Genomic DNA, 21,829 nt, shown 5'->3' on the forward strand with positions numbered 1-21,829 from the left:
CAATCCAGTCATTTTGCACATATAAATGAACTAAATGATACTAAATAAAAAATTGCTGATTCTTATCACTCACTAAATGGTATTTCTACAATTATGGGTGAAATGGTATAGGTTAGTTGTCCTGAATTAACGCATAAAAGAGTTTGAACATGATTGGTAAACTTTTATTTGGGTTTATCTTAATTGGTTTATGGTGTTTAGATATAATTCAAGTAAGTTATGAAAGACTACTATAAAATATAAAAGTATTACGAACACAATTTTCCAACAACAATTTATATATGTTTTAGATTTTTATAGAGATATAATTTTACATTACCTCATAATATATATATATATATATATATATATATATATATATATATATATATATATATTGAGATGATTGGTGTTTAAAGAAAATAATTTATAAGTTACACAAAAAATATTTGGTTATTTTAACAAGTTATATACTAGAGAATTTTATAAAAATTATTTATATGAGGGTATTCTTAAGAAATTAGCATATAATAAGTGTAAAAAGTTTTTTTTATATAATTATAATATATTTAAGTGAGCCATGTGCATAGGCAACCAGATATACCTACTTTGAATAAGTGTCATAAGTTACAGAAATTAATAATTACGAATATAAGTGGGGTTATAATAGTATGTTGTTTAAAATGTGTAGTTTATTAAATTAGAGTGTTTAAGTTATTGATTTAAGTTTATATTCTGATCTGAAAAGCCTAAATGTCAACAAAATTCTCGATAGAAAAGAAAGGAATTCTCTAGAATACAGAATTTAACCTTTGTTTACGGTAGAACGTTCTCGAATATGGTTATGTCTATGGACATAATCGAACATATACTGTTTCGAGAACATTCATATGGAGGAAATGGAACAATTCTAATAGGATTTCTTGCCAGATGATTCTGGAACATGGAAAAAGATATAAATACCCGGTGATTTGGATTCAAGGGATCAGTTACAGTTACTATTAAGCCAGTCAGTTAGTAAGAAAGTTAGTTAGAAGACAGACACATTTAGTTGTTCAGTAAGTCAGTCAGAAGGTCCAATTGTTCAATATAATAAGTTCAATGAAGATTAAGAAACAGTATAAAGATAATATTATTGAAGATTAAAAATTATGTTATGGTGATTGGATAATGGAAGAAGTATTAATTGAAAATTAAAATTATATAATATATTTGGTGATTGGATATTGGTATATTGAAAAGAAGAATAAATATAAATGCTGTTAACAAGAAAAATATTTTAAATTGGTGGAAGCTGATAATTGAAAAAAGTAATTTCACAAAAACAAGGATAACCGAGGCTGAGAACGAAGACATTGAGTGGTGATTAAAATCTTTATTTTGGAGAACATTTTATTTAGGCATTCAGTGAAAGAAAGGTACAAAATTTTGTTAATATAATTTAGTTAGTATCATAAGAATTTCAATTTTAAAGATAGTTTGTTTAAAATTTACATTATCTATATAATTTAATTAGTTTCATGAGAATTTTAATTTAAAGATAGTTTATTTTAAACTTTACATTGGTTATGTTAGATATATATGTGTGTTTCATAATAGATATAATAAAGATAATTTCAAAAAGTGCTTCCAAACTAATTCTTTGAGAACCGCGATATATATTATTAAAAAACACTCATTGCTCATCATTCACAAATAATACATCATAACAATATATATATATATATATATATATATATATATATATATATATATATATATTCACTAAATACACACGCTTCTGTCTAGTAAATTTAGTAATTAATTTTGTGCCAAGTTGGTCTAATTTTGATTTCTACTGAAAGCTACTATACAACCAAATACATGTGCTGATAGCCAATATTAACTGTAAATCAAAATTCAGTAATTTATGCTTCCATTATATTCATGATTACTCTTATTTTTTTAATTAATGAAGTCTGCAAGTAGAGGAACCGCGGTAAATTCGGACCTCTGCTGATAATTCGGACCCCTAGTGCAGTTTTGTACAGAGGCGCTGCTGCCAATCTTCTTCTTCAAGTGCCATCTCCGCGGCGGAGGTCGGCAATCATCATAGCTATTCGAACTTTTGAGACGGCTGCTCTGAATTGACTGCTGCTGCCAATGGGAAAACATAAAAGCTTTCCTTGGCATAAAGCTTTCCTTGGCATTGCCGGATGTCGAGGTTCTGCCGCAGTTCAGTTAGTCACTAGGTTTAGAGAGTGTTTTTTATTTTTGTGACTCATGGAATATTTGCAGTGTTCCTGTTTATTGTTTCCTACGATAGTTCTCGTGAAGGTAAGAATTTAATACTAACGTAGTATGTAGTAAATAAGCGTAGTGTTTAAAGTGACGAAAAAACAATTCTACTGCAAAGTTTTTGAGTGAGGTTAGTTTTGATGTGCAAGTGTTATTTTCTAATTCGGACCCCTTGGAGTTTTTAATTCGAACCCCTTTTATTTCTAATTCGGGTCCCAAGTAAAAACGTTCCATTATTTAAAACTAATTCCTAATGTTATATTTGCAGATTAAGAAACCATGCCGAAGACTACTAGAGAAAAGAAGAAGAAGTTTTGGTCGGAGAAAAATATGACAAAGGCTATAGAAGCCACTAGGGCGAAAAGAATGGGATGGAAGAAGGCTGCCAAGACTTTCGAAATACCCAAGACCACGCTGATGCATTTGTCAATGGAAAAATATGAAGAATCAGCAAAAGCAGCTTCTGTTAGGGTAGGAAAGCTTACTGTCTTGCCCTCCGAATTGGAGAAACAGTTGGTTAAGTATTATTTGGTCATGGAATCTACATTTTTAGGTTTGACTAGGCGAGATCTTCGGCGGATGGCCTTTTACCTGAGTGAAAATAACGTGTATCAACTAACAAATAACAAACATATTATAATAACAAAAAAAAAATGAAGAATCAAGAGAATGGTCGAGGTTAATATTGTCAACGTCAACTGAGTACTATCTAGTATTATACTTAGATAACTAATAAACCAAATCATAAGTATCTAGTCTGTTTAAATAAATGTACCATACGATACCATACGTGAAGCTTATTTATTACACGTCCACCTCAACTTAGTTGGTAGAACCTCCTCCCCTACCTCTGCCATTCCCCCCATAAGTTCTCTTTCAAATCCTTCTTCAGTTTACACAAGCTCCTTTCAAATCTTGCCTGTGTCCAAACTGATCAAAAAATCATCTAAAGGAGGCCCTAAGCCCTGCAAGTCGGCCATAATCACTTCGTCTCCTTTTAAAGGAGACTTAGAGGTAGATTTTGCTAAAATGGTTCTGCCAGGAAAAAAATATCAAACACATAAAGACGCCAAAAGAAAATGGAAGAAGACTGGAATAAAAAAGGAGATGTTAGAGTCTGAAAATAAAGAAAACTTAGAGAAAGAGTGTAAAAAGCATAAACCTAGCTCTCAGGTCAAGAGACAATTAGATTTTGACATACACAAGGGATCTTCATCTGAGAAAGAAGATCATTTGTCTCTGATATCAATATAATTCAGAAAATCAAAAAGAGACTAATTTCATCCGAATCGGATGTGACGTGCATGTTTTCCAACGAACAATGGTCCAAGTCAGTGACGGGTGAACAGTGGATCAAATGCCTAATATGTCAATGTTGGGCACATGTTGCATGTACCAGTGCGGAAAAAGATGATTACATACAGGGTGAGTCATGAGGAACTTTACATACTTCTACCATATGTAGAGTCCCTCAGGGAGCATATCATGTGGCCACTAAAAAATGTCAACTCCTCTTCTTTATTAATTAACAGGGTGATTTGTGTAATTGACCATTTATTTCATTTTACTGTAGTGTTTATACGGCTCATTTGATTTTTTTAATTTTTGCATGATACAGTACACTACTATCAAGCATTCGACTGGCATTAGCTAAACTAAAAAATTCCAGGACTGGCTTTGGAAAAATTAATTTAGGGATTCGTATTAAATATTACACCCTGTATATATTTTTTTAAAAATGCAATAAGTGATTTTCAAACTACATAAATAACCAATGAAAACGACATATGCGACAATGTTGTCGCACTTTTATTAAATTTTTAGTGAACGATCAAATCTTACCAAAAATAGAACAACCATAATGAAGTATCAAATTATAAGGTAATTAATTTAAACAAATGTTATAAATTTCAAACATTTTAATTGAAATGATAAACTGGGTCACTGCACAACAAAAAACAGTAACTACTAACAATAACGAAGAACAATTTAAAAAAAAACTAAAAATATGTACATAGTTATGATAAACCCATAAATTAGAACTGGAAAAGATACAATAATGGTAACAAAATAAAAATAATTCAAAATAGATTTTCGAAATGAAACCCTGCAGCCTGTACACATTTTTGTTGCCGAATTGTTAATTGACGTATTGAATTACGGATACTCTGGGGATCGTTTCTAATAGTATTACAACAATGTATAATTCTATCAATTAATTGTTGTCGGTTATTAATATTCACTGCGTAAACTAGTTGCTTCAATCGTCCCCAAATATTGTAATCAACGGGATTGAAATCAAGGGATCTTGAAGGCCACGAAATAGGACCTGCACGTCCTATCCACCTGTTGCCATAAACATTATTGAGATGTTGTCTCACTGCCAGTAAAAAGTGTGGGGGTGCCCCATCATGCTGAAAATACATCCCTCGGATAGCAACGTTCGCGTTGGCAAGCAAATTCGGCAAAATATTTTGTAGAAAGTTCAAATAGACCTGCCCTGTTAAAGGACCATCAAAAAAGTGAGGACCTACTAATTGGTTATTTATGACACCAATCCACACGTTAACCGAAAACCTTAACTGAGAACGACGTTCTCGAATAGCATGGGGATTTTCTTCTGCCCACGCATGTGAATTTCGTGAATTATTTATCCCGTCTCTTGTAAATTGGGCTTCATCTGTAAATAGTGTCCTGTATAGCGTTGGTCGATTATTGTTAATCCATCTACAAAATTCCAACCTATCGATCTCATCTCCAGCATGTAGTCGCTGAACCATTTGAATGTGATATGGGTATAGATTATTTTTTTGTAAGACTCTACTTACTTTTGATTGAGTAACATTGAGTTCTCGACTTACTTGTCTAGTGCTTATTGTAGGGTTCATAGTAACGGCGTCCATAATGTCATCTTCCTGCGCTTCATCTACATGTCGCTCTGTTGTTCCACTAGGAAAAGTGCCATTTTCTCGCAAATAATTAAAAACTGACCCAAATGTTGGATGACTGGGAGTTCGAAGATTAGGAAATCTCCTGCGATATTCTCTACTAGCAGCCCTACCATTCCCATTACAGAATCCATAAACAAATATTATGTCTGCATATTCTGTGGTCGAAAACTGATGTGGCATTTTGAACGAAAGTAACAAAAGCTCTACCAAAACTAACACAATGTACTTAACGTAGATATGACAGAAGAAATATGTATTCTTGTACACATAAATAACAATTGATAATGACAATAATGACAATGGGTATAAAATATCAAGAAACGTCAAACGGTCAACGCCAACTTTCATTTTAAACTTTTTTAGATTTATTTTTATTTAGTACAGTTGATGCAATGTATTATTATTTGACATAAAATTTTAATCATTTACAATCAACAAAAACTAACACATACAAGAGGTTTGACTTTTTAATCAATTTAATTTATTTTTTATCGAAAATAATGCCCCAATACGATCTATGAGTAAAAATTTAAAATTGAAAAACAATTGATTCTATCGTAGAGATAATACAAAGTGACAGTAAAGATGTTAATTTTCTACGTATTAGATTATGTTGTAGGAACTCATTTTAATTAAAATGTTTGAAATTTATAACATTTGTTTAAATTAATACCTTACAATTTGATACATCATTATGGTTGTTCTATTTTTGGTAAGATTTGATCGTTCACTAAAAATTTAATAAAAGTGCGACAACATTGTCGCATATGTCGTTTTCATTGGCTATTTATGTAGTCTGAAAATCACTTATTGCATTTTAAAAAAAATTTATACAGGGTGTAATATTTAATACGAATCCCTAAATTAATTTTTCCAAAGCCAGTCCTGGAATTTTTTTAATTTAGCTAATACCAGTCGAATGCTTGATAGTAGTGTACTGTATCATGCAAAAATTAAAAAAATCAAATGAGCCGTATAAACACTACAGTAAAATGAAATAAATGGTCAATTACACAAATCACCCTGTTAATTAATAAAGAAGAGGAGTTGACATTTTTTAGTGGCCACATGATATGCTCCCTGAGGGACTCTACATATGGTAGAAGTATGTAAAGTTCCTCATGACTCACCCTGTATATGACTTCTGCCAGTAAATTAGATTCTATAGATTCATAAACCTACGCCTTTTATGAAAAAGCTAATTTATTTTGATATTTTTGTATTTAAGGTACTTAAAAAGTCAGATTTGTACACAGTTTGTTAATCAATCTATTTTAAAATGAAATAAATTTATATATTTATTTAACTGTGAATTATTTCTACACCAGTCATGATCCATTAGATTTCTAGTAGGTACGAAATATGAGGAAAAAGAAGGGTCCGAATTTACAGCACTTTTTTGTAAGTGCCGATTTTGTAAACTTTTGCAAAAGTTAGCAGATTCATATAATATATATTTTTAGAATATGTATTTCAAACTAAGAAAAGTTATTCCTAGATAATGTTAGGTTAGTTTTTTTCCTAAATTGGAAGCCAAACTACTTTAGTATAAATGTCATTAAGTAAAATCCAATTCAGGGTACGACTTTGCCACCTTTCCTCTAAGTACCAAGTTTATTTTAGCTATTATTAATAAATGGCTAGTTTTTTTTAATACAATGTTGAGGACAAAAACGACAAACTTGTATGGGAAAAAGCCGAAGTAGAATAAGAAGAATTTTTATGTTGTATGTTTCCGACAAAGATTCTGTAAAATTATTTTCAAGCAAAAGTAAATCGAATTTTACCTTCGACCACCTTTAACAAGTTATACAAATTTCATTTCTTGTGCCTGTATTAAATTTCTTAACATCTTATTAATTGTAAGTCAATTGTAAAAATAAAGTCAATTTCGCCCCTTATTGAAGATTTTTGCGAATATTTTGAAATACGTCTGCTTGGGTGCAAATTATTATTTACCTACTTATTAATAATTCCGTAAGAATGTTAGGGATTATAGTACTGTTCTTCATTGTGGATATCGTTTTAGAAATGAAATAACCCATTTATGTGTATATGTCATATGAAGTTTTACTTTTATTATTAACTTTCAGATTATTATATGTCTATTATAGGGCATGGGAACATACAAATATATCATGCAGAGCATGGCAGGTTGTACCGGTCCAGAATATAGTGCCTCTGAATCGCCATTAAGAAATGTGGTGTTTAAGAAAATCAACCGGACGGCAAAGACTCTGAGCTTTGACATAACATGGAAAAGGCCCATAGATGATACTTTAGGGGTAAGATTAACTTTAACCTTAAATAATTAAGTTTTAATTTAATTCATCTCTTTCCAATATTCTGTCCATCTATATTTTACTGTTATTTTCAAAAAAATTTATAACAGGGGAGAAGTGGGAGGTGTGAAACACTTTTTGAATAATATATTTTTTTAATTATTTATTTGCTTCCAGTGAAATAATAATACTTTTAGTATTATAGAACCAGTGATGATGATAATCATTCATTCATATACCATAAGATATTTCTAAACACCTTTTTTTAACACCAATTGCTTACAATTAATTTTAGGCCACACTAAAGGCAGAAAAACTTAGTAATGGAGGAGGTGGGCATATGGCTGTTCCATTTATTCCCTTGATGGTAGATCCCTGTAATATATTTTTAAAGAATTTCAGAAAACACTGGATAGACTTCACTTCAAATATGGGAGTAGCTGAGCCTGAAAAATGTCCAATACCACCTGTAAGTATATTGTGTCGTGCTTTAACTTTTTGGTTTGGAGAATGACCCATGTGATAAACTTGGATTTTCTTAAAATAGAATACATTTGGAGTGTAAAACAGAAGTTAACAACTGTATTATTAGGATATTTAATGTAGGTTTTAATATTTTATTCTAGGTATGCTACTTTCTCGCTAGGAAAGTGTACTAGGACATATTCGGACGTCCTCATTATCTCTCTCTCTCTCTCTTGTCATTTCTTTATTCCTAAGGATGGTCATTTGCTCCAATACTCCTAACAAATGTTTTCTATCTGTCTTTACCTTGAGTTGCTTTAACGGTGTTGCAGAATGAGGGGCGCCAAACCATAATGTTGTAAGTGCTCAAAATAAAAGTTTTCAGTGGAGACAAAAAACTGTTTTAGTTGAAAAATAATAAAAGAAATAATTCTTAATATTTTTATTATTAAACTTTGGTTAAATTAACACTATTGACATACAAATTTGAAGACTAGTGAAATAAAATAGTGTATGCTTTAATTAATTTAAAAACACTAAGAGACAAAACGTTGTAAGTGGTATTATTTATGTGTGCATTTACTTGCATTTAAAAGTCAAAAGAAAAAGATTAAATTTACAATAATTATAGTAAAAATAAAGCTAACATTTATTTTTTTACTTAAGTAACTTTTTAAAAATTTAAAAATCAGCATTTTGTAAGATTTTCGTAAAAATTGTTTGCTTCTCCTGCTAATATGGTAGCATGGCTTGGATATCTTTATTTTTTTCGGTAGACAATGGCACAGGGGTTTCCTTCATCTCGATTTAAAACTCCTCAAAACTCGCCTTCGTGGAGCAAAATCCGCGTATCTTTTTTTTATATAAACTTCACCAAAGTTTTCAGATGTCACTTGAATCATAGTAGCCGAAGATATCTGCAAATTTTTAGAGTTTATCATGAATTTAGCTTGATTCATCCAGTCAAAAAAATGTTCTAGTATTCACTACTAAGAACACATTTTTCTTTCCAGCTTGAGCAATAATTTCAATCTGGTCTTTTGGTATAAGCGGCTTGGCATGCTTCTTTGCTTTCTCTATAGTGGCAAAACCACGATCACATGCGAGAAAGGTATGTCCTTTTATAGGAAATTTATGAGTAATTTTTTAAAAGAAACCTTTTGCAATCAAAACAAGATACATAACAAGTAAACCCTGGTTCTTATTTTGACCACCACAATTATCTGACCAGAGAATTAGCTTTTGCTTATCTGTAGTGAATCCTATTCCGTTACTTGTAAAGACAAGAACCTATCTCGTTAGACCCCCTTTGCCCGACAGTTTCATTCCAGAAGAGCATGATGCCCCTTCCTTCGTCTTCTAAATGAATACTCATATTAACACAGGCAAGCTGACGGCTGTAGTACATTTGGGTATGAATTAATGTTGGAAGATACATTTGTTGCTGGAGATCAAATTTAATAATTCGAATATCTGAGTTGTTTCCTCTGGATTCTATGTAATCTTTATTCATTTGTTGTCTTGCCACGTCAGCTTGCCTGTGGTGAATTTCTAGTTTTTGCTCAGCATCAGCTTTTATTTCTTCTGTTCGAGCTGTGTCTATTTTACTTTAAGCTGGTTACATGTTGGGCATGTATCAACCCGTGTTGGCTTAAATGAAAGATTAAACTCTGTCAAAAATATATCATTAAACCACTATCTAGATACTGGTGGCTCGGTAGAATCAGCAAAGTACTTTTCCAAAAATCTTTTGTACAACTTAACTACATTAAGCTCTGTCGGGAGATAATTTCGATTTGGAGCGTCACTTCTACCGTAGTGACTTTCTTGTGATGGAATTGACAATATATAATCAATGATCTTTTCTTTCCAATCCTTCTCTCATCTTTGTCTTTTGCCGCCCCGTTTATCTTTCATACTTTCGTCATCACAACCAATTTTCTCGGACAGAATCTGCACACGTCGTCTACTGACACCAAATATATCTATCTAAGAAAGATACTAAATTTTAAATACCTGAACATCAGACATGCCCCGAATTATTCGCATATATTTGTATGTCCGCTGTCGCCAGCTTTGGATTGCATCATCGTAACTACCATGCCTCCCTTTATTTAATAATCAGACTCGATTGAGGGTTTTAGATATATTTGTTGTTCGTTATAATTCCCCATATCCAAAAGTCACCGAATTGCTTTTTACGGCAATCTAGTGTTATACATATACATGAGAACTGGCATTTGCAGGATATCTTCGAAATAAACGAAAATAATAACTAAAAAATGTTAACACTAATGACCAAATAAATCGTATTTGCTTAGATTATTAATAAATAAAAAACACTTTAAGCAAAAAATATAGCCGAAACCAAAGATATAGTGTTTATTAGTGTTTTAATAGTGTAATTTAATAGTAAATAGTGTCATTTTCAGCAGAATCAACAGGAATACAAGGAAATCCAACGTACGATAAGGGCAAGAATTAAAAACGCAATGGAAAGCTGGATGAAAAAACTTTGTGAAGAATTGGATTCAATACAAGAAAAGGAAGACAGCTTTGGACTACATAAAAAGGTTAAAGAAATTTCGAGTATATACAAGAAACACCATGAGACTCGCCTGAAGAATGATCAAGGAAACTACGTTCATACCCAGGAAGAACTAGCTAAAATCTGAATAGACTATGCTTCGTCCCTCTTTGCGGATAATAGACCGAATCTGCCCACTACTATTTACCCACGGAAAATTTATCCGGCTCTCCCATTATTCGCGCCGAGGTGGAGTACGCTATAAAAGTAGCAAAACTAAGCATGGCTCCTGGACCGGATGGAATTACTACGGAAGCCATAAAAATGTTGGAAGATAATAACATCGACATGCTGTTAACAATTTTCAATGCCATATATAACACCGGCCACATTCCAACGGATTGGCTTTATTAAACCTTTATAATGATCCCTACATCACAAAGAGCGACAAAATGCAAAGACCACAGACTGATAAGTTTAATGAGCCATTTGTTTAAGGTGTTTCTTCGCATCTTTTACACAAGAATGTTCAGAAAGCTGGAAGATCTAAGCGGTGAGACACAATTTGGTTTCAAGAGCGGACTGGGTACACGTGAAGCAGCTTTCTGCTTGAATACGCTTGTACAAAACATAGTCTAACATAGATATAGTTATAACATTCCTCGATTATGAAAAAGCGTTTGACACCGTAAAACATGACGTAATGATAAAAGTGCTACACAACGCTAATATTGACGAAAAAGATATAAGAGTTATCCAGAATCTCTATTGGAATCAAAAAGCACAAGTGAGACTGAACAAATCAACCAACACAGAAGAATTTGAAATTTTAAGAGGGGTGCGACGACAGGGGTGTATTTTGTCTTCTATGCTGTTCAATCTCTATGAGGAGAACGTTTTTGCAGAGGCACTGTAAGGCTCTGAGTGTGGAATAAAGGTAAACGGGTTCCCGATAAATAACATTCGTTACGCCGACGACACCGCGATAATAACAGACAACGAACATGATATGCAGTTGATGTTAAATAAAATAAACACCGTAGGATAAATATATGGCTTGAAGATAAATGCTGGAAAAATTAAATGCATGACAATAAGAAAAAACGCACTTTTAAGAATAGAACTGCAAGTAGATAATGCTCCAATCGATCAAGTGAAAACATTTAAATACTTGGGAATGATGATGAATGACCAATGTGATCCTCAACAAGAAATAAAATGCCGTACCGAATAAGCAATACAAGCTTTTATCAAATTTAAACCGCTACTATGTAACCGCAATCTCCGCTACAGGATGGTTAAACGCTATGTAAGGTCCATATTGTTATACGGCATGGAAACATGGACGTTAAGAGTACCGTACATTAATAAGTTGGAGGCTTTCGAAATGTGGACGTTGCGAAGAATGTTCCGCATACCATGGATAGATAGGGTTAGAAACGAGGAAGTCTTAAGAAAGGCAAATACTGAGAGAGAACTACTCAATTTGATCAAGGTACGAAAAATTGGATACCTCGGCCATATTCTGAGAGGAAAAAAATACGCAATCCCTCAACTAATCATCCAGGGAAAGATTGAAGGCAAGAGATGAGTAGGTCGCAAACAATTGTCGCAAACTGGCCTTAAGATAATTCGCCAACGCACTATAGGTGCACGGCACTATAAGAAGAGAAGTGCCATTTTAATATCACAACAAAAATATTTTTTTGTCATAACTTACCTCCTTTTGTTTAATTTTTTCACCTACTTCTTTATTTTTGGTATTTATATACTTAAGTACTCTGTTTATACTACCTTTTCTAATAGTTTTTTTATTTAAATGCATTTAAAACATGTTTTTTTGACGCTAAAGTCACACACTCAAGAACTTCGTCTGCCATTTTGCGTAGACTGATTGTAATAACTGTGGTTGCAACTGATAAGTCACTTACAACGTTATGACTTTCTCTTTCTCAGTATTCAAGGTGGGAGCATCTCTGAGCTTTGGCTTCAAGAGTAAAGGTAAAGGCACATACAACGCTTTAATCATATAAAACGTATTTCAGTTTCAGCTCGAGTGACACTTACAACGTTATGGTTTGGGAGTTGGCACCCCTCAAATAATGAATCTCTCTAAATTATTGTCACCTTTGCGAAACACGTGACCAAAGAACGGTAGAATTAGCTTCAGACATCAAGTACACAATCAAGACGTCCAACAAAATATTAATTATCAATTTTTATAAATATGTTAAATCTTACAGCATAAGACACAGTGAGGCATAAGAAAGTCGTTCAAAAACAGTTATTAAAAATATCATTAACTAATCATTAACTAGCTTTATATAAAAATTATAAAGATACAAAAAGAATAAAAAGCAACATTATTGGTTCCCTCATAGAAACTAATAAAACTAACCTAACCTTACCTAAACTAATAACAGTTTTTTCTTGTAAGGCCTTGTTAAATAGAGTCCTAACGATATTCGAACTATTAACTCAACATAGTTGAGAAATTATGAATATGAAGATCACGAAGATGATGAAATATAAAGAATCACAAAATATTAAAAACACAAGCTATCATTTTTAAAAACCTATTTCATAGGGCTGAAGACAATCACCTCGCCCACTCACACCCATCATCTTTCAATTAACGGGAGAGCTGAATTGGAAGACAAATTCAGGTAACACCATTAACAGGGTAAGAAAATACTGTATCCTTAGATTGTTATGCGAAAAATTCCGTACAACTGACACAAAACTACATATGAATCTCTCATACAATCACGCGTCGAATGCAGCGCACCTCTCTATACTTTTTTTTAAACGTATACATTTGAATAGCGTAATGGTTACATAGAAAAATCCTACGTGAAATTTTCAGAAAAGTTGAACTCACCAGCACGCATTCATGCCGTAGCCAACAGTCCATTTATACACAACATACAAGATAACATACTTATCGAATAGATACGTTTTGAGGACGAGACAATTATATTAATTATCAGTACACCACTAATTTCATTTCAAACGATACCTATATGAGTTAATGTTGAAGAAGACCATCGCATTTCCAGTCTTCCACGTCGTTTTATGTTTTTCCAAGGTCTTCACTGTAGGATTATAGAAAATCAGGAAGTAAATGATAGCAAATTTCATACCAGCGTTATTGAGCAAACAGATGAAGAATTAATTAAAGTGTTAGAGCGAAGCGACAACATTTAGCAACTGAAAGAGTATCTTGATATTTTATTTTGTTTATTGTGGACGCTTCTACGGGTTATGAATGCAAACTTAACAAAAATTCCTGTTTTATACAGTCCTTATTGTATTTTTACTTTCTGAATGTTTCGAATATCGAAAAATGTTGATCTTTCTTCTGTTTTCTTTCAGGGTAACTACAGTTTAAAGAATTTGGTGTTCAATAATGAGTACTCACAGCAAAATGCGTTTCCTATTGTTGGACGATTCCTCTATAGGACTACGATTATAGAACTAAATACTAAAAGAATTATTACATGCGTAGAAACGATTACAGAACATTCTAAATTTTAAATATATATATATTAATGAAATTCAAAATACAAAAGATTTAGAGGCATGTACTACTTTTTACAAAAATACAAGTGTAACATTAAATATTATAATATTAAATTTATATGCTTTTTTTCTTTATTTATCGATCATTTAAAATGTGTTTTCTCGTTCCTTTTTCAGACATGAACACTGTTTGTTTATCAAGTACCTGTGGGAGCTAGATCTTACTTGCATACGGAATATTCTTTACATAGTGAATCCATCCATCTTTTTCGATGTGTTTCGGGTCTATTAATTCCTTCAGTTCCCCTCTTTGACTTTTTATATGTAACATGCCACGTTTCTTTTTGTAAACCATAAAAATCGTGTTCCAGTTCTTTTGAGACCTGTTCCCATTTAAAAGTTGGCTGTGATGTATTTGTTTAGTGGTAAATATCGCAAATAAAGATTTACACTGCAATTTATGCAGTGTAATAAATGAGTGGTAATGAGTTTCTATAAACTAAAATCTTTAACTGAACGGTATGTAAGATTAAAGTGGCTACACCAGGTTTTTTAAGCCTTGTCTCTTCATACGACACTCTGTCTGGAGTTACCTCCCATTTCTTACGTTCTCTTGAAACAACGAAACTTCATATGAAGTTTTCACCATTGTTTCCATTTCATCACTTCCTTTTTGAAACGAAGAATGTTGCCTGGCTAAAGATTCTTTTATTGGCAATATATTTGGTTAGTAGGTGTAACCCAACATTGCTATTATTGTTTAAATCGCTATTAACTTGCTTCTAATGACGGTCCAGATTAATTTTTTTTGGCACTGACATAAAAATTCCACATATCAAATATCAAGGCAAGCAATAGAAAGGCTTCAAAGTGTTGTGATGTGTAAATAAGAATTGCTCCTCAATGTCCTTGCTAAGTTCGATAACCGTGGTAAGTGACCAGATATATCAGTTACCAATTTCGTCACCATGTTTATATAATAGGGGAAGGTGTCCTAAAATGACATCATCATCATATAACGGGGGTCCTACGGTGATTGCCGCTTCCCGCATTTCAGCCTCCATATTTTCCTATCTCTCCAATCTCCCTCTTCTAAGCCTCTAGATTGCATTGTTTTTGTAATTTCTCTTCTCCAGGAATTTGGTGGTCTTCCCCTTTTCCTTCTTTCTGGCGGAACATACATTGAGGCTTTTTTTGGCCACCGCTCCTCCTCCATTCTCATCACGTGACCATACCATTGTAATTGCCTTTCTTGTATTCTATCTGAAAGAGTATCTCTAATTCCTGTACGGTTTCGTATTTCCTCATTCCTAATTCTTTCCATTCTCGATACTCGACATGACCTTCTAAGATAATCCATTTCCACAACGTCTACTTTATCTCGTTCATTCTTTGTCATCGTCCAACATTCGGCACCATATGTGGTAATTGGTTCTACAATTGCTCTGTATACGCGAAGTTTGGTATGCAATTTTATTTTATTAGACCACAGTAATGAATTCAGTATTCGGATGCATTTTTTCCCTTGGGTTATTCGGTTTTGTACATCTATCTTAACTCTGCCATCTGCTGATATGATGAACCTAGATATTTATACTGGTTGCAGCCTTTTATGACTGCGTTTTCAAGCCTCAGATCTGTGGTATTTCCTCCAATTTTTAAATATTCTGTTTTGCTTATGTTTACAGTAAGCCCCCATTTGGCATATTCCTCAAATAATTTTCGATTCATATAATTTATATCTTCCTCATCGGTTGCAACCACCACCTGATCATCTGCAAACAACAATGTATACAGAGTTTCTTGTCCCACTTCGATGCCCATAAATCTACATTTATTTCTCCAATTCCTTAATGCTTCTTGGACGTATATTTTAAAGAGTGTCGGTGACAAACAGCATCCTTGCTTTAGGTCTTTAGTGACTTTAAATTCATTTGAGGTTCTGGTTCCAATTTTTACACAACTAACTGCATTTTCGTACAATTTATATATCGCTCGGATATACGTCGAATCCAATCCGGACCTTTCGAGGACCTCAAACATTTTCTTTAACGGGACACTATCATATGCTTTCTCAAGGTCTATAAATACCAAATGGGTCTCTCTACTTATTTCGACACGCTTTTCAATTATTTGTCGTAGGATAAATATATTATCAAGGCAGGATCTCCCGGTACGAAAGCCGCTTTGTTCTTCAATATCTTGTATCTGTCTTTCAACCCTCTTCTTTAATATTCTGCCGTACAACTATCCCACAGAGCTCGTCACACTAATACCTCTATAATTGGAACAGTCTCTTTTATTCCCTCTCTTATATATGGAGCTTATATAAGATTTATTCCAATCTTTAGGAATTTCCTGGTCTCCACACATACATTTATTGAAAAGGTCTACTATTAATTCTAAAAGTGCAGTCGGCCCATATTTAACCAGCTCTATGGGAATGTCTCCAGGCCCTGCGGCTTTTCCGTTTTTAACCTCTTTTAAGGTTTCCGTCAATTCAGATAATGTTATTAAAGGGATTTCTTGTCTTTCGTCTCTGTTGTCTATTAATTCCCTTATCTTTTCCCATCTGTACTCTACTCTATCCTCTTTCAGCAGTTTCGTATAATATTCTTCCCATTCATTTAACTTTATGAGAGAAATGTTGTCTTCATTTTTCTCATTTTTCCTAAACTGCTTTAATGTTTTCCAAGCTTGTGCCACTTTTGTTCCACCCATAAATCAGTCCAGTTCATCACACTTAGCCTCCCAGTTTATATTTTTCGCCTTATCCACGTCTTTTTTAACTTCTCTATTCCATTTAGCGTATATTTCTCTGTCTTAAGGATCTTTGGATTGAAGCCATATGTGATATGCTTGTTTTTTCTTGAGAACTTTCTCTTCTAGTTCCGTTGACAACCATTTAGGTTGTCAACGGAAATGACATACCATGTAAAATGACATGCCGTTACTTATTTTAAAAGTACCGGTACCATCTAGTAAAGAGGTACGGTTTTATGTGGCAAAGAGCAACCGAATTACATGTTGGCACTCCATTTGGTTTGTAACTATTATACATCAAAGTTAACCTCAAAAAATTATTTTTACTGGCGTAAAAGTTTTAATGTGTTCTGTTGAAAATATTAGTTTTTACTGGAAAATACTATTTGTTTTAAAGTGAAACCAACGCTAGGAAATAAGTGTAAGTATATACTACAGATACACATACTCGGAACTGTTGTTAAATGTCAGATAAAGTAATTCGGTAAGAATAAAGAACTACGTGTTGTTGCTGATAAAACAATATAGTTTTTCATGAAGGTAAAATGATATACTATGTCATTTTACAAACAAACCTAAAATTAATTTTTATTTAAAAACTATCATTTTTATTTTTTTAAGTTAGTGGGTAAACGCGAGAGATCATCAACCAGACAATCGTGGGATGAAGCAGGAATGCAGAATGCTATTGAGCGAGTTAAGCGACCTTAAGACGAAAAGCAAATGACGTAAACAAAAGAGTCAAAGTGTGCGCAAAAATTTTGGGACGTTTTTCAACCACGTTTAGTGACGATGAAGAAAAAGAATTTGTTAAGCATATACTGTTATTAGAGTCTAGATTGTTTGGAATACCTACTACAGACATAAAAATTTTTACATTTGAATTTGCCGCTAAAAATGGCATTTCAAATAGCTTTAAAGATCGCAGCGCTGGACGCGAGTGGCTGAGGGATTTCTTATGCGACATCCTGAAATATCTTTGAGGCAACCTGAAGCTGTATCTGTAGCAAGAGCTATGGCATTTACTAAGCATCAAATACAATTTTTTTTATTACGTTGGAAATGATCCAGGAAAAAGAGATTGAAGATCATCGCATTTTTAATATGGATGAAAGTGGTTTATCCACAGAACAGAGGCCTTGAAAATTTTTGCAAAAACTGAAAAAAGGCAATTTGGATCGTAGACCAGCGCCGAAAGAAGTCAGCATGTAACCTGTGTTTGTTGAATAAATAGTATAGGTAATTTCGTACCGTCAGCATTGATTTATCCTAGGAAAAATAAAAGAGAGGAACTTTCTTTCTTTCTTTCTTTCTCCCCTTCCTTTTACCCTAACAGGGTGTCGGATTTGGGCTAGCTATTTTAATTTCCATTTACCCACCTCTTTCATTCTTTTCTGTTTTCTGCCATTGTTTTCAATTCCTCGAGTGACTTTTGTTTAAGTTTTCCCGCCTCTACTACTTGCTGTATCCATTTTTTTCTTGGTCTGCCTCTTTTTCTTTTTCCGATGTTTTTTGCTTCATAAATTTTTCTTGTTATTCTATTGGATTGCATCCTCATCAGATGCCCATACCAGTTCATTTGTCTCTTTGCTATTTTGTTCATTATCGGTTCCTGGTTGGCCATTCTCCTAATAGTCTCGTTGCTTAATCTATCCCATTTTGTCTTTCCAACTATCCTTCTTAGATGTCTCATCTCCATTGCGTTTATCCTGCTCTTATGTTTTTCCAGAATTGTCCAGTTTTCACTTGCATAGAGCACAGTCGGTATCACTATTGTGTTATATATTTTTATTCTTGTTTCTCGTGCAAGTTCTCTTTTTCCCATTATTGGGGCTAACGCATAATATAACTTGTTTGATTTCTTTGCTCTATTTGTTATTTCCCAGTCTATTTTTCCATCATTAGTTATTATACTTCCCAGGTATTCGTAAGTTGTTACTATTTCCAATTCTGAGTTTTTACATTTTATCTTTATTTGATTATCTTCCTTATCTCCTTTGCCGCTGATTATCATTATCTTACTTTTTTCCTCGTTTATCTCCATTTTAAGTTCTTCTATTTGTTCTACCCATATATCCATTAGTTTCTGCATTTTATTCTCGGAATCTGCTATTAGTACTATGTCGTCTGCATACATTAAGGACTCTATTGTTACCGGTTGTAATCTGCGGTAACCTATTATTGTCTGTAGTTGATTAGTTCTGACTCTAGTGTTTCTTATCAATTCGTTCATTACTATTATGAATAGCAAAGGGCTGAGACTATCTCCTTGTTTAATACCTCTCTTCCAATTAAATGCTTCCGATCTTTCCCCTGTTATTTGTACCCTTCTTTTTACCTCTTTGTAAGTACTTTCTATAATTTTTATCAATGCATTAGGTACGTTAATTTTCCTCAAGCATTTCCCTATAATATGTCTTTCTATCGTGTCAAATGCTGCTCTTAGGTCTATGAATGCTAATACTAGTTTTTTCCCCGTATCTATGCTTCTTTCTATAAGGTTTCTAATGATATATATGTTGTCATTTGTCTGTCTTCCCGGTCTAAATGCCATTTGTTCTTCTCCCAATACCATTTCTACTTCTTGTCTCAGTCTCTTCTTTATTATTTTCGTATATATTTTAAAGCACACCGATGACAGACATATTGCCCTATAGTTGTCGCAGTTTACATGTTCTCCTTTTTTGTATATTGGCACGATGATATTGTTCTGCCAGTCTTTAGGGATTGTTTGTTTTTCCCACGCCTCTTTATATATTTTCCATAGCCAGTTTATTCCTTCTTCTCCCATGTATTTTACCATTTCCGGTTCAATTTCATCATCTCCACCTGCCTTGCCTATTTTTATATTTGATAATCCTTCTATTACTTCTTCTCTACTTATTTGCTCTGGCTCTGTGTTTTCTTCGCCTTCATTGATTATATTGTCTTCCTTTATCACTTCGGTATCAAATTTTTTCTCATAATATTCTTACCATACCCTAGCTATTTGTTCTGGACTTATTTGTATTTGGTTTGAAGTATCTCTTACTGCGTTTATTTCCTTTCGTTTTCCGTGCCTTATGTGTCGTATTGTCGTCCAAAAGTTTCTATTATTTGTTATATATTCTTCCTGAAGTTCTTCTCCAAATTCTTTTCATGTTTTTGTTTTTGTTTGTATGACTGTCTTTTTTGCCAATCGTCTCTGCCTATAGTATTTTTCTTTATCTTCTTCTAATCCCGTTTCGAGGTATTTTTTCCATGCTATTTTCTTCTTTTTTATTTCTGTCTTCACTTCTTTATTCCACCACCTTGTCCTTTTTAACTGTTTATTATATTTTTTGATTCCACACACTTCAGTTGCTGTTGTCTTTAATACTTCACTGTATGTATTCCATCTTTCTTCCATTGTCCATGTTTCTTTTTGGCGCTCTATTTGTCTCAGTCTTTTGTTAGTTTCCTCCGTGTACAATTCTCGCACACTTTTTATCTTTAGTTTGTTTACATTTACTTTCTTGTACTCTTTTCTTCCACTTTCTCCATTTTTTCATCCTCCAGTTTTGCAGTGGCCATCCTGTGTTGTGTAGACAGTTCGGGTTCCTTTTCCGTTAAGATGTTTTTTATATTTTGTTCTAGGTTTCTCGTATAGACTATATAGTCGATTAAGCTTTTCGCATTTCTCTCTTCAGCCACAAATGTATATTTGTCGTTAATGGTTTGTTCACTGAATGTGTTTCCTATTATCAGGTCATTGGTTTGGCAGAATTCCAGCATTTTAATTCCATTTCTATTTAATGTTTCTTCCCCATATTGTCCAATGCATCCTAATCCCCTGTTAATATCCTTACCTACTCTTGAATTCCAATCGCCTAAGATTACTATTTTTTCTCTTGTCTCTCTTAATTTGTCTAATGCGTTTTGGAGTTCGTTGTAGAATTCTATCATTATCTCTTCTTCCTTACCTTCTGTTGGTCCGTATATTTGTATTATTCCTATCTTGTCTTTTAATTCTATTTGGGCTGTGATTATTCTAGATGATACTGCTTCGTAGTTTGTTATTCTTGATTCTATTCTTTTATTAACTATTATACCGACTCCTTCTTTTGCTCTGTGACCCTATGGTACTCCGGAATAATATAGACTATATTTCTCATTGATATTGATGTGTCCTTTCCCTATCTTTTTTGTCTCGCTTATTCCCATTATTTGTACGTTCATTTTTTCCATTTCTTCCGTAGCTTCTATTTCCTTGCCGGTCAGAGATGTCACATTCCATGTCGCTATTCCTATATGATTTGTCTTGTTAAGATGTATTTCCTGATTACTGTATTCTTCTTCTCCATTATTGGTGTTAACGTTGATTTCATGCTCCCTGGTTTTTGTATTAACATTATATCCGTTATTTATTTTATTACCGTTTTTATTTCTAATGCTAATATTTAATTTTTCCCTACCTTCATTACTAATGCTATGCCCATTTTTGATATTCCCCTAATTATAATATTATCACTACTGTTAGTAAGCCTAATACCCATATTCCTATCACAAGTCATATTTCTAATGGCATACTTATCATTTACATTTCTAATCCTATTCCTATTACTACTTAAAACTAAACATTTATCATCATTGTCCGGTTTATTTTGTAATTCTTCTTTCTCTATTCGTTGCTTGATCTCTCCTTGGTTCTTTTTATGTTGCTCTGGTAGTTTTTTTAACTCTCTATTTCCACTACTTTTTCTTCTTTATAGCACCATCTCCATTCCTTGCCATCTACTGTGATTTTATTGTATCCTATTTTGACCATTTTCCATTTTCCCTCATTTCTCTTGCTTTATCTCTTAATTTCATTTTCTCTCTCTCTCCTTTTGTGAGATCCTCTGTAATCCATATTTTTTTGGTCTTCACATTCTTAAATTTGTATTTGTTTCTTAAGATTGTTGTTTTTTCTTCTTCGCTTTCTAGTTCAATTAAGCATGTTTTTGTGCCTATTTTTTGTGCTCTTTTAATATTAGTTTTGACTTCAAGATGATTTTCTAACATAGTAGTCATTCCTTCTTTCAATGTTTTTGGGTCTTCAGAGT

The 21,829-nt window shown here is 33.1% G+C and overlaps 1 protein-coding gene across 1 annotated transcript; it reads left to right on the forward strand.

The window, feature by feature from the left end:
* The first annotated feature begins 111 nt into the window (after window positions 1–111).
* LOC140438042 (uncharacterized) lies at window positions 112–14,053 on the forward strand. The gene is made up of 4 exons (XM_072527756.1): window positions 112–212; window positions 7,322–7,492; window positions 7,785–7,958; window positions 13,857–14,053. Exons 1-4 carry the CDS (start codon window positions 150–152, stop codon window positions 14,016–14,018), a joined length of 570 nt encoding a protein of 189 aa, XP_072383857.1. The 5' UTR covers window positions 112–149; the 3' UTR covers window positions 14,019–14,053.
* Window positions 14,054–21,829: the final 7,776 nt, after the last annotated feature.

This window comes from Diabrotica undecimpunctata, chromosome 1 (genome assembly GCF_040954645.1).
Source record: "Diabrotica undecimpunctata isolate CICGRU chromosome 1, icDiaUnde3, whole genome shotgun sequence".
Classification (NCBI taxonomy): Eukaryota; Metazoa; Arthropoda; class Insecta; order Coleoptera; family Chrysomelidae; genus Diabrotica; species Diabrotica undecimpunctata.

Bases quoted from the DNA above. Each gene is read 5' to 3' on its own strand.
- LOC140438042 (XM_072527756.1), top strand. From the start codon at position 150: ATGATTGGTAAACTTTTATTTGGGTTTATCTTAATTGGTTTATGGTGT. The intron at 213-7,321 runs GTAAGTTATGAA...TGTCTATTATAG, and splicing joins GGTGTTTAGATATAATTCAA to GGCATGGGAACATACAAATA. The intron at 7,959-13,856 runs GTAAGTATATTG...GTTTTCTTTCAG, and splicing joins AAAAATGTCCAATACCACCT to GGTAACTACAGTTTAAAGAA.